General features: G+C 44.8%; 3 protein-coding genes across 3 annotated transcripts in view; 1 reads left to right on the forward strand and 2 right to left on the reverse strand.

Moving 5' to 3' along the window:
- syt10 (synaptotagmin X) overlaps nt 1–13,346 on the reverse strand; it is a 37,684-nt gene that overhangs the window by 5,474 nt on the left and 18,864 nt on the right. The gene's annotated exons all lie outside the window — the stretch shown is intronic.
- LOC138621998 (transcription termination factor 2, mitochondrial-like) lies at nt 849–3,472 on the reverse strand. Its single transcript, XM_069700441.1, has 2 exons — nt 3,419–3,472; nt 849–2,577 (listed from the first exon to the last, which is right to left on the reverse strand). The coding sequence occupies exon 2, from the start codon at nt 2,565–2,567 to the stop codon at nt 1,416–1,418; it is 1,152 nt and encodes a 383-aa protein (XP_069556542.1). The 5' UTR covers nt 2,568–2,577; nt 3,419–3,472; the 3' UTR covers nt 849–1,415.
- tnnt2c (troponin T2c, cardiac) lies at nt 7,363–8,243 on the forward strand. The gene has a single exon (XM_069700198.1). The coding sequence runs from the start codon at nt 7,381–7,383 to the stop codon at nt 8,191–8,193; it is 813 nt and encodes a 270-aa protein (XP_069556299.1). The 5' UTR covers nt 7,363–7,380; the 3' UTR covers nt 8,194–8,243.

Raw genomic sequence — 13,346 nt, forward strand, 5'->3', positions numbered from 1 at the left:
CAAGACTTGAAAGTTGCAGGAACACACACACACACACACACACACACACACACACACACACACACACACACACACACACACACACACACACACACACACACACACACACACACACACACACACACACACACACCTCACACGCCTCCGGTGAATCGGACTGCAACACTAACTGTGGACCGCGCCGCCCGGTTCCAGAGCGGCTGTTACACTGTGCTCATCTAAATATTACCGGGACAAAGAAGAAGAAGAAGAAAAATAAACAAAAAAAACCTTTGTGTATATAATGAAATTTGCTAACTGCAACTCACATGCAACTTGTACATATTTGGATATTGTGTGTGTTTTTCCTCTCTTTGTGTAGCCATAGAACCATCGATATATTTTTGATATGAGAAAATCATCGCGGATGGAATCGTTCTGTTTTTTTGTTCAATGAAAGCAAAAAGCACACAGAGACACACGTCCACAAAAAAACAATGTGAAAAAAAACAACTTGTATCTGCTAACATCATTCATTCCCGAGTTCCTCCTCGAGGAGCCATCCAGTGTATATATGTGTATATATATTTATATATATATATATCTCCACACCAGTGTTTGGATCATTTCCTTTCTCTATCTCTACTAATGGACTGTTTTTTATATTACTCACCGCTGTGGAGGCGACGTCCTCTTGACATTTACTATCGTGTTATTGCCCTGGTTATGGAGGGAAGGTGAGAGGAATACAGAGCCTTCATATCATGGTCCCCCCTCCCTCCCTCCCTCCCTCCCTCCCTCTCCCACTCCTCCCCCCTCCCCTTGTATAATCCCCCAATAAATGTACCACTGGAGAGAACTGCTTCACTTCTGCTTCTTGTTCCTTCTCAGTGTTTAATTAAAAACTTAAATATAACAACAGGTTCTCAAGTCTATTCTTTGGTGTTGAAAACAGTTCAATTTTAGATTTTAAACTCCGAAATGGATTTAAATTTAACGTAGATTGTCGAGTTTGGGCATAACTGAAGAGCAAGCCTTTTGACACTCGATCAAAAAAAAAAAAAAATCTAAAAACATTAAAGTATGACTTGATCTTTATTGCTCATCTGTCGCGTCCACGTTGCCACAATCAGTTCTGTTAGTTGCAGAAGTGAATCTCAACATTAAGAGGGCCGTTTCTATACATCTTAAAAGCTTGGCAGAATATTCCTTGGCTTATTGTTCCGTTTCCACGTAGGGCAGCATATTGCTCGATATATCGGTCTTAAAATACAGTACTTCTATTTCATAAGTAAGATTTGAAAACACAGTATCAGCGTCAAAGAAGACCACGATGAAGGCAACAGGTGGACATGTGAACTGCCTCACTTTTCCGTGCAGCCTCAAATAACATTCAGAAAACTTGTCACCCAACCATTTAAATATATTTGCAGCGGTCACTCCTCTGCGGATCGGAGAGGAGCGACGGGGTTGGAGAGCGGCCGCTGCTGCCCGAGGTGCAGCTTGGCGCAGCTCATCTCAAAGTCCTTCTTGGTTCCCACGACAACGTCCAGCGTGCCGGAGCGCACGTCGTATCCGTAGGAGGCCAGCTTCTGGATACGGTAGAGCACCATCTGCGTGGTGAGCTCCAGGACGTTGGGAGACTCCTTCACCTGCTCCACGCTCACGCCGACGTCCATCAGCCCCTGGAACCGGCCCACCAGGGTGGACAGGGAGTAGTACAGGACGGCCGGGCAGCGGATCACCGTCTGTTTGAGTTCGACCTCGGAGCAGGCCAGAGCCGCCTGGACGTAGGCCAGCGCGTGGCGCGTGGCCTCGGGCTTCAGCTCCACGATGGAGGCTCTGAGGCTGCAGACCAGGCCGAGGAGCTCCTCCGTGGTGAAGCCCTGCTCCCTGAGGAAGGCCAGGCTGTCCCTCCAGGCCTCGGCCGGCCGCAGCAGGACGTACGGGTTCTGGCTGAGCAGCTTCTGCAGCCAGATGCGCAGGTTCCCCTCGTCTCCGCCCAGGTCCAGGTAGGTCTCGCGCAGCGTGTGGATGACGTGCTGGTTGCGCTCCACCGGCCGACCGAAGCTCTGCGGGGCGCTGGCCATCAGCTTGCTGATGATCCTCTTGTTGAGGCGAAGGCTTTGGAGGTACAGGATGTTGGCCCTCTGGTTGCTGTGGTGAGCTAATGTAAAAAAAGAGGCGGGGAACTTCTCGACGATGCTCATCAACTCCCGCCTGTCGGGACACACGGACGCCCAGAGGTCTCGCTGGGCGGCCACGTCCTCCGGCCGGCACAGGACGGCCTCGGGGTGGGTCTCCAGGATGCTGGCGATCGCCGTCGCGTCCGCCCCCATGTCCCTCAGCAGGCCGGCGGTTTCCGACACGTACGCGGAGCTCTCGGACAGAACCCAGCTCTTGCACTTGCGCACCTTTCTCACGTCCACCGACAGTTCGTAGAGGGAGTCCACCGTGCGCTGGTTTTCCAGTCTTTTGCCGGGAGAGGTCCCCGTGCAGGCGGAGGAGGAGGCGGAGGCGGAGGGAGGGAGCAGCAGCCTCATCCTCTGGTAGTAGGTGCACAAGGAGGCAGTGGTGACGCGGATCATGACGGAGGATCTGTGTGCAGAGCAAAGCGTAGGAACGGTGAACTCGTGAACGGTGGTGGCTTTTGCAGCAAGTGTCCGAGTGTGAGCCTAGAAATGTTATTTACAGTGCGCGCAACCTCCTTTTACGACACATTACAGCTCTCATTCACGACAATTTGGGCGTGTCGCTGCTACTGTGACCTCCCAAACTGGCAGTTGGCAAAACACAACTTGTGCTCCATAGAATATCATAAAACAAAAATGCCAAATCACAGCTTCCTTGTCTTTGCTGACATGTTCACATAACTTTTTTCCTGCAACAAACAGTCCAAAACACATAAATACTTAATTTACCATCAATAATACGAGAAAACCATCAGTTATTTCCCTTTCAGAAGCTACTACCAGTGAATTTTTTTTTTTTTTATTTCCGATGTCCCGCTAGATAAAAAGTCAGAAAAAAAATACATTGTGTGATATAACTTATGCTTTTCTTCTGCTGATGATTTCATAACCTCTCAGACTCGTCTTGTGACACGTGGAAGAGATCCAACTCTAGGGTTTGAAATCACTACACAGACAAAGTCTATATACTTTATGATGAAATTAATTTATTATTTATGAATACATGCAGGCTAAATAAATATGTAATATGTTGCATGGGAGTGTCATGTTTGAGTTAAAAAAAAAAAGTACAAACAGAGGGAACACAGTGTCCCGGCTGCACAGTACATGTTATACATGTATTGTGGAGCGTCAACTGAGCTAAAAAAAAAAAAAGACAGATATAATTCCACTGTAGACTCAGTTAGAGCACCGAGTTGTTTAGATAAAACGAACAATAAGGCGGTTTGTGTTTTTTTTTTTTTTACCAGTTTCTCCCCTCGCTGCTGCAGGACTCCGCTCCTCAGACACCAGCTGCTCCGCTTTCACAACAAGTGGGCGGAGCCGGTGGGCGGAGTCGAGGAGCACGACACGTGCGCGTTACGTGACTGTCTGCAGCTGGTGGGAGGGCGGGTGCTCAAAGCCCCGCCCACAGCACCATTTACGGACGCTGCTTCAAACTTTGGCAAGGTAAGGTGATGTTTACAAGCCATGTTTAGTTGCTGTAATGGTATTTCCAGAATCTTCAAAGACTTTTCTAACCGTCGGGATGAATTATTTTTCCCACTACTGAACGGACAGCAAAAATATTAACCTGTTTTCCAAATTGTGACCGTATTTTTTTCTCTCTCTCTCTCCGGGCAGCCATCTTTGTTTCTAATTGGGTTGGCTGCACATTATTATAATTTTTTTTTTTTTTTTTATGTTCCAAAAAAACCTGAAAACGTAATGAAAATATATATTTGTTTTAATTTGCAGTTATTATTTTTACCACCTGGGGCTTGTAGGTCCCTTTAACATTGTGTTAGTAAAGTCAATGTCACAACAAAACACACGTTTTAATGTCAACACAATGAAACCGAATCATCACAACTGTTTAAAGTCTAAATGTTTTTCTTTTTCAGCTCTTGGAAAGGAAGAAGAAGAGCCGTCCAGGACACATCTGCAACTTCTCGCACGTGGCCGCTGCCGTCGGACTTCAGCTGAAATGTGCTGTGATCGGTGAGCAAATGGGGATTATCTTTATTCATTTTTGTATACTCATATTAAGATATATTGCTAATACCCTCCTCTGCATGCTCAGGATATAACAAAAAGCTGAAAGACTGAAAATGTAAATGTGAAATCAGTCGTACTTTATTTGACCTGAACTTTTGTACTAAAAACACTACAGGTATAAAAAAAAAAAAAAACACACACTACCTTCATCTGCATGGAGAACTCTCAGCCTGATAATATTGACTTTAAAGAGACCTTTCCACTGGCGGTGTGACGCATTTGATCTTTCACGACAATGTTGGTATAATTTAAATATGTATATACATTTTTTTTACTTTTAACATATTTTGCGGTACTTTTTTTATATTGTCAAGAATATTGTTATTGCAGAAATATCTTGAAATATTTTGATACTGTTTTTTAGGGTCATATTAAGCACTCCTACAGAAGAGTCTCCTTTTGGACACACTTATCTCTACTGCGCAGTATTGACCACCAGAGGTCACTGTTAATCCAGGGCATCACTAACTTCTCTCCTTGAACTGCACTGACTTTTCTTAAACTTTCAAAACTTTGTTTTGACCATAAACCAGTTATATTTTACGGCTGTCACGATCATGACATTTCTATTGATGATTAATTGTCATATAAATATTAACAATAAATGATTATTTTTTTCCTGTTAATTTTATGCCACTATTGCAGTTGAAGCCTCGCTATTAGTAACGCACCTAATGAAGAAAACGAAACATTTATTGACATTGAATACATATAACAATATAACACATCAATAGCTCCTTTGAACTCCATGTTTCTACTGCAAATTTGACCATTTTTGAACTTTAAACAACAGTTTAAACAGTTGGTGGCGCTAATTCCCCCCGCCCCCGCCCCCCCGTGTGCCTTTAAACCACAGCAGACAAAAAAGGGGACGCCACGAGATGACGTCATTAAAAGAGTCAAACCTCAGAAAGTAGAAAAACAACGTGGAAATCTGACATTTCTTTACGTAGAAACTATCCTAACGATAACTCAAAAAGATTTGCAGCGCTTGCGTGTCAGTTGCCTCAGGCCCACTTGGATTTAGTTTCACTCCGTTTGTTCTGTGTTTAAACAGCGGAGGCTGCGGCTATTCATAGCCGGTGGTCATTTGGTGCCTTTCTGTGCCGATAGACACAGTTGTCCCTCGATTGTACTGGAACCACCTGCCGTCCTCATGTTGTGCACAGGCACAGGTTTTTAGTGGCGCTGAGTCCACGCTGGGACGAGACGGGCATTCTCATCGGCGCTAAGGTTTGTTTCACGGGCCCTCTCGGGGCCGCAATTAGCCCGTCTTCACCCAGAAGATTTATTATAAGTCGGAAAATGTAATCCCCTCCTCCTGCGCCTCCTCCCCCCCCTCCCCCCTCCCCGGAGATAATAACGTGTTATCGAGGACACACGCGCGCGGCGGAGCTTCACTCCTAAGGAGGCGCGAGTTAATTGGGGTCCTCGGGACGCCGGCGGAGCACCCGTCTCGCCCCGTCAGCGGCATCATCCGCCAACAACTGCGTTTGTCCTTTTCCCACCGAGAACTCGGAAGACTCGTGAGCGCTCGACGCCCGCGTTTAAAACGCTGCCGCGCGGTGGGAGCGGTTGCGCTTTTAATCCACTCGGGGCTGAAAGCAGAAAGTCTCCGATTGCAAGAATGTTTTAATTACATTCCAAAGCGGAGACGAGGCGGAGCGGCGGAGAGCTCATCCTGCGCGTCATCGTCACTCGCTTGAAGGTCCTCCGTGGCCTCGGCCTTTCTCTTCAAGCGTTGAAATATCGGAAGTGCAAACACGGTTTACAAAATAAAACGGCTCGCGACGACGAGCTGATATCGACGCGGTCGACGGCGCAATTAAAACGACATCTGTTCTTTGTCTTTCCTTAAAATAACATTTCTAGTTTTGTTGATGTTCCGGGGTATTTAAAGTAATGGCTGGTTTTGTGACAGCTGTAGTTTCCCTTCATTAACCCCCCCCGCCCCTCCCTCCTCACCCCTCCTCACCCCTCCTCACCCCCTCCCACCGGCTCTGACGTACCGAGAGAGATTTCGGTGAGCTTTGTTACTGGAAGTTTTTAAGCGGGATTACGATCCGTACCAGCGGCAGACATGTCATAACATATTTTGGGGGGGAGGGCGGAAGGGGGGGGGGGGCGACATTATTTGGGTTGTTTACGAAATTAAAAAAATTTGCCTCGTAGTGCACATTAAAAGTTTCTGCTTTTTTTAATTACAAAATGAGCCCAGGTTAAAATGCATACAATAATCACCACTTTATGCCACGTGAAGGAAATACAGAGAAAAGTTTGCAATCATCCGCGTGTGTGTCAAAGTTGATCTGCGTGTGCGAGAGAAAACCAGAAGATTTGAACCGTTCACGTCTTCTCACAAGTTAAACGATGAAACTTCCTCACGGCGGGTTCAGGACCGTGTGAAAGACAGCGAGCGCCGTTTATGTGAGACGGAAATCCAAATGAAACGAGATGAGTGGAAATATAACGACGGTTTAATGCAAATATGACTCGGTTTTTTTTAACGTCTCCGGGGGGGAAAGTTTCGCTCCTCGATCACAGCGATTCATTTCCTGACTTGTCGGGGAGTTGTGGTACATTTGTCTTTAATCGCCCTTTAATTTACTGCCACATTTCTTCCTCGCATCAGCGCCAGCAGCTCTTTAAAAGTCCGGGTGTTACTTGTTGACTGGTGGGACTGGAAAGCACAAGTGTGTGTGTGTGTGTGTGTGTGTGTGTGTGTGTGTGTGTGTGTGTGTGTGTGTGTGTGTGTGTGTGTGTGTGTGTGTGTGTGCGCGTGTGTGCATCTGTTGTGTATCTGAAATAGTCTCTCCTCTTGTCCTTACAAAGGAATGAGGAGCCCTGCAGGGTCAGGGTGGACAGCAAGGGGGGGTCTGGAGGGGATACGTGTGTGTGTGTGTGTGTGTGTGTGTGTGTGTGTGTGTGTGTGTGTGTGTGTGTGTGTGTGTGTGTGTGTGTGTGTGTGTGTGACTGACAAGACTTGTTGAAGGAGAAAATAGACTATTCCATCTGTCCCAAAATCCGCCCTGCCGCTGACCCCCACCCTGGAGACCGTGGTCAGCGTTCGGTCACATGGTCGAAGGCAGAGCCTTAAAAACCCCCTCGTTCCTCCTCGTCCACGACTCCACAGTCGTCTCTCATCCCGCCGGCAAGCCTCCGAGGTACCGCCATGTCAGACACCGAGGAAACCGTGGAGGAATATTATGAGGAGGAGGAGGAGGAGGAGGAAGAGGAGGATGTGATCGAAGAAGAGGAGAAGAGGGATGAGAAAGAAGAGAAAAAGGAAGAGGAAGAGGAGTCCAAGCGCCGGCACAAGACGATCTACGTGCCGAACATCGCTCCTCCGAAGCTCCCCGACGGCGAGAAGGTGGACTTCGACGACCTCCACCGCAAGAGGGTGGAGAAGGATTTCAACGACCTGCAGACCCTGATCGAGGTGCACTTCACCGGCCGGCAGAAGGAGGAGGAGGAGCTGATCGCGCTGCGCAACCGCATCGAGCGCCGGCGCTCCGACCGGGCCGAGCAGCAGCGCGTCCGCGCCGAGGAGGAGCGCGAGCGGCAAGCGCGGCTGGCCGAGGAGCGGGCGAGGCGCGAGGGCGAGGCGGCCAAGCTGCGCGCCGAGGAGGACGCCAAGAAGAAGAAGATCTTCTCCAACGCGTCGTTCGGCGGCTACCTGCAGAAGGCCGAGCAGAAGAAGGGCAAGAAGCTGACCGCCCGCGAGGAGAAGAAGAAGGCGCTGACGGAGCGCAAGAAGCCGCTGAACATCGACCACCTGAACCAGGAGAAGCTGGCGGAGAAGGCGCACGACCTCTGGCAGTGGCTCCACCAGCTGCACGCCGAGAAGTTCGAGCTGGCCGAGAAGCTCAAGAGGCAGAAGTACGACATCTACGTGCTCCGAAACCGAGTCAGCGACCACCAGAGGGGCTCCAAAGCGTCCAAGACGTCCCGCGGGGCCAAAGGCAAGTCCGGCTCCTGGAAGTGAGGGCCGCAGTAGCTTCTGGACTATTCGGCGTCTTTTTCATAAAAGCTACAAGAGGGACTGTGTGTAGGTTTGGGGTGGGTGGGGTGGAGGGGTCGGGTGGGGTGGGGGGGAGGGGTGGGGGTTCGGGGGCATCAAATGAAGAAAATCAAGCCAATTAATTTGTGAATGTTTAGATCAAATTAACTGTATTTACTAACTAATCTGTTCCCTCGCTCTGATTGAAGAGTTTCTTCAAGTTGAATGTGCGGTGGTGTTATTTTTACTGCTCCACCTTTGTGTTTTATTTTTGCTCTTTTTACCAGAACACTTGTTCAGGATTCAGTTTCACACTCTTTCAAACTTTATGGGTTTTGAAAAGAAAAAAAAGAAAAAGGGTTTAAAAGTCTTCAGGCCAGCGAGATGACAAAACTTCTATTTTATTTACAATAAATCCAGACTTGTGTAATTGTGTGCTTTTAAGGTGTCTCAGTTTATTTTAGATCTAAACTCTGGTGGTTGTTGGTTGTTCTTCATCTTGGAAACCTCCTGAAATCGTGACGTTGAAATGCTTAATTGAATAGTTAACAGCGGTGGAAACCGGGTCGCGTTGAACGGCTGAAAAGTCAAACAGGTGCTGAACAGCTGAAATTTTTTTTTTTTTTTGTACGTAGCTAATTTAAGTCTCTGCAGCTCCGAGTGAGGAGACTAAAGACAAAAAGACTCTGATGTTCGGAGAGTGGAGGAGGATTGATGTCTTAAAGGTGTCATGACAAAACAAAACAAAAATCAAGCTTTTCATAGCTTTAATTTACATCAATGAATGATTATTCTTTTTGTTAAGGAATGACACCGGTGTGCAAAGATTTTAACCGTGAAATAAAATACTTGTTTCTTATATATATTTGCTGAATCTAAAGACGTTTTGAGATGATATGCATCATCCATAGTTTTATTGGTCCAGTATTCTCACATGAAAAAGAGGTAATGAAGGAAAGTGGAGCTCCTCTATGTGTTTGTATGAACTCCTGCAGCCAAATACAGACGCGTGTATATTTAGAAGTCTTCTTTTTTTTTTTTTACACATATTTAAAGTCCAACAACAGCTTTCTTTATAAATAAGGAATAAACACTTAATAAACCATGCTTGATAGAAAAAAAAATAGTACTCTTAAAATCCACCTTTTTTCAGGTGCGGGACAAACGACAACAAAATAGTTGTTTTTCAGAGTGTTAATCAATTCTAAACGGTTTCCCGGTACGAGGACTCACATTAACATCTAAAGTTTCCTTTTGAATGATAATTATTATGCTTTGGTAATATTTCCTCTTCCCATCTCAACAGTTCTGACACAGTTTCTTAGTTTGAGCTGTCATGGTGTTGCATCTGTGTTGAGTCCAGCTTTCTTTTGATAACAACCTTTTTGATTTTTGGCACCAAAAAGATCATAAACTTTACAGTTTTGAAAAATAACTTTGAGGCTTCATTAAAAATATCAGTATTCGATTTGTCAATTGAAAGCCTATTGTTATTTGAGTATATATGGGAGGACTTGGTGTCACTCTTTAGTAACTACTATCAAATAAAGCACCAAATGCCATTAAAAAATAAAAATAAAAAAATAAAAAATTGACCGGTATGATTATCCAATTATACTAAAAACAAATATATGGTATGATTTACAACATAATCCATTCAGCTTGTGTCCATTGTAACCCCGAACTATTCTGCTGGAGGTCAAATGAATGTCAAAGTCTTTTGTGGTGAAATGTCCTGTCCACCAGATGGTGCTAGGGAACCAGTGTGTGGATTACAAACTTCTGCAGATGGTTTTATAAAAGGCATTACACAGCAGAAATGTTTACAAGCACTACACCTTTTAATTAGAATTAAATTACAATTTAATAAAGACAGGCATCCATTTTTGTAAACAAATTTTTTTACATCACTTATGTGGTTGTATTCAATTTGAAACTAATCAAAAAGTCTTTATTTCAAGAATGTGACACCATGCAAACCTTTAGGTTCAACCAGATTTATTTATTATTATTATTATTATTATTATTGTACTACAAAAAAACCTTGTTTACCAGCAACAAAGACAGTGAAACATGTATGTTAGACCACGCAAGTTATGTGGAAAACATTGACTCTCTGCAGGGTTTTGATTGTTACTCAAGCTTGAACGGTTGATGCCTCACCTGCTGTTTTGCTCTCACGGGCGTGACAAGCCGTTAACGCTCTCCAGAGACGGCGGTATGCCCGCAGGTTACCATAGAGACGGGGAGAGGCAGTCTTTATAACCTCCTCTGAACCTCAATGCGCCCTCTCGCACATCCACCGCCAGACCGCGGCTGAAAGATGTGGGGTTTTAAGTGATTATGTTGTGACAAACGCCCGACCTGACAGCGTTCCAGAGCACCAATCGACCACCTGCGTGTCTCACCCGGGGGACAAGACGTCCCTGCAGCTCTGCTGCTGGAGCTGCGAGCAAGTTGTTGCTGGATGGTGATATAGTTTGAGCTCACAGACTGTACATCTAAAAATCGATGTCGCCTCCAGGTCTGAAAATGGAAAGGCAGTGTAGAAGTGCATTAACGTGCAGTACCACCGACGGCCGCTAGGGGCTGGCTTCAAAAACCTCTGGCTTCATTAGACTTTCATTCAAAAAGCATCAACTTCTCTCATGAAATACAAAGTCGGTCAAGAGGTGAATCTGACTCGATCCGATTGAAAACCAGAGGTCGTCACGCCCCGCCCACCTATGGCGACAACCTGACTGCGCACACAGGCCTGTCAATCAAATAGACACGCCCCCAAAAACATATTTTTAAGGCTTATATTCTGATTAATGATGGCATTATTTTCATATGGACCATCAGAAAACTAATAAGGGGCGACTTTAGTGAATGACTGAATGATTTTTTTTTTTTTATTGACTTCTGATATCATGAGCGAAGTTGAATAAGAGTCGATGGAGCCTTTCCAGAGCCGACCCCTAGTGGCACTCGGTGGTATTGCAGTTTAACGTGCTCCCACGTGGGCTTCATTTTTCAGGACCCGGGAAGCTACGTCCACTTTTACATACAGCCTACATGGATCCACCACCCGCTCTTCCTCTACTCGGCCAAATATGGTAAATTCTGCCTCCACAAAAAACAAAACAAAGATGGCGGCAGCTAACATGCCCGACTGGAGGCTTCGATACGACAATTCACCAACCGATGGGTGACGCTTGGCCCTCTTCGTTTGTGATGCATCCCCTTTAGGTTAGCTTGTACTTCATGGTGTGTGTGCATGTCTGTGTGTGTCTGTGTGTGTGTGTGTGTGTGTGTGTGTGTGTGTGTGTGTGTGTGTGTTTGTGTTCACCAGAAGGTCACTAGGATGGCTGTTGTTTGCTCATTAGTACCTCAGCTAAAACTGGCAGATAACGCAGGCGCTGCATGATTGACAGCTCCAGGCCGCACTTTATACTCTGACCAGGAACTTATTATCTGATTCGGTTCAGTTCAGATTTGTATTTTAATTGGAGTGCCGACGAGTTGTTCTCAGTTCACTTCTTAGTTGTTTTGCATCTTTTTGTTTTAGGCCAAAGTTGATCAATGTTTCGTCCTCTGAGCGCTGCAAAAAAAAAAAAATCCTTTAATGTCATTTTTCTCTTCATACAGTATTTAGTGGGAGTTTTTCCTGAAATCACAATTTTTTTTTATTTTGGACCGCAATTCTGCTTTCAATTTGAGAAAAGTAAGATGACCGAGCTCCTTGCTTGTCTAAGAAAAGACGAATGATCTTTTTGCAAAGAAATTACTCGAGGAGGAGGATTTAAGAGTCCCGCCAGCACTCATTTTATGTTTTGACCTGATGTGTATTAGCAATGCTTGGAGCAGTTCACCGTTGTTTTCCTATTTCTCCATAAATCACATTTTATGACAGCCGGGCAGCAGAAGATGTAAATACAAAACAAATATGCAGGATGTCTACTTGTGTTTAGCTGTAGTTACATGTTGTGTTCCTACGGCAATTTCAGCATTTACTTATTCAATATGTTCTCAACCATCAATTCAGTTTAAGCAATTTGTGCTTTTTTTTTTTTTTTTAACTCCAAAAATAACCACTCTGTAATCGATTTTTTTTTTTTTTTTTTTAGAATAATCACATTTGCAGTTCAACTTAATCTCCTTTTAGCCTGATGTCACGGCCTGCAAATTCTATTAAACAACTCATCCGGAACATCAGCTGTTTTCAGGCACAATGCTCCAATAAACCCCCCCAAGAAACAGACAGATTAAATTTAGCAGGTAGCTGATGAAGAAAATCTCAAATCTAAGCAGCTAAAAGATTCAGATATTTTCCTTACAAGTTGACACAACAGAGTCGGACAGAGACAGAAAACTGGACTTACATTCGTCTACTTGCCAGTTAAGGAATGTTGAAGATGTTTTTTTTTTTTTATAAATTGCGTTTTGCCCGGTTAAGATCTAGCTAAAAGCTAGTCAGGAGAACTGGTTTATTCTTCTGGCTGAAAGCTGAAAATATGGAAATATGTTACTGATTTATGGTTTTAAGAAACACAATTTCTTTGTATTTGAGAAGAAAAAAAACAACAGGATCTTTCAGTCACGCGGGGTGACGAAGATACCGTAACTGGTGATTGACTACTTTTACCTGTTTTCATCTGCACCCTAATGAGTTCATTCTCCCCTGATAGTGACACAATTGCAAAAAAAAAAAAAAAAAAATCTCTTAAATGTTTAAACACGTATTGGTCAGAATCCAAACGACAGCTGGTTGAGCCTGTGTGTGTTTCACTTGACAGTGTCTGCGATGATGGCACTCATCAGCACACGTAGCGGCTCATCATCCCCATGAATTATTTACGATTTTCCATAACGAGCGTTATATTAAATGAAGCCGGATGGCAAACACGCAGATAAAAAAAACACATTTTCATTCAACCCGTAGCGAAACAAGCTCGTCCGGTTTTCTGTTTGTACTTGTTTTGGTGACAGCAAAAGGGAAATATCTTTTTTTTTTTTTTTTTTTTTTTTATTAAATGAGAAGTTACAAAAGTAGCCCGTCGCATTATCTCTGCTTTTATGTCGTAAATTCAGGCGGGCGGCGCGGTTTTGTCGTGAAATGTTTCTGTCGTTGTTTATAATCGGCGCTCAAAGACGAT

The sequence above is a fragment of the Brachyistius frenatus genome, unplaced genomic scaffold (assembly GCF_029030835.1).
Source record: "Brachyistius frenatus isolate BFR_SWC_R1_liver_20210118 unplaced genomic scaffold, ASM2903083v1 Contig_33, whole genome shotgun sequence".
Classification (NCBI taxonomy): Eukaryota; Metazoa; Chordata; class Actinopteri; family Embiotocidae; genus Brachyistius; species Brachyistius frenatus.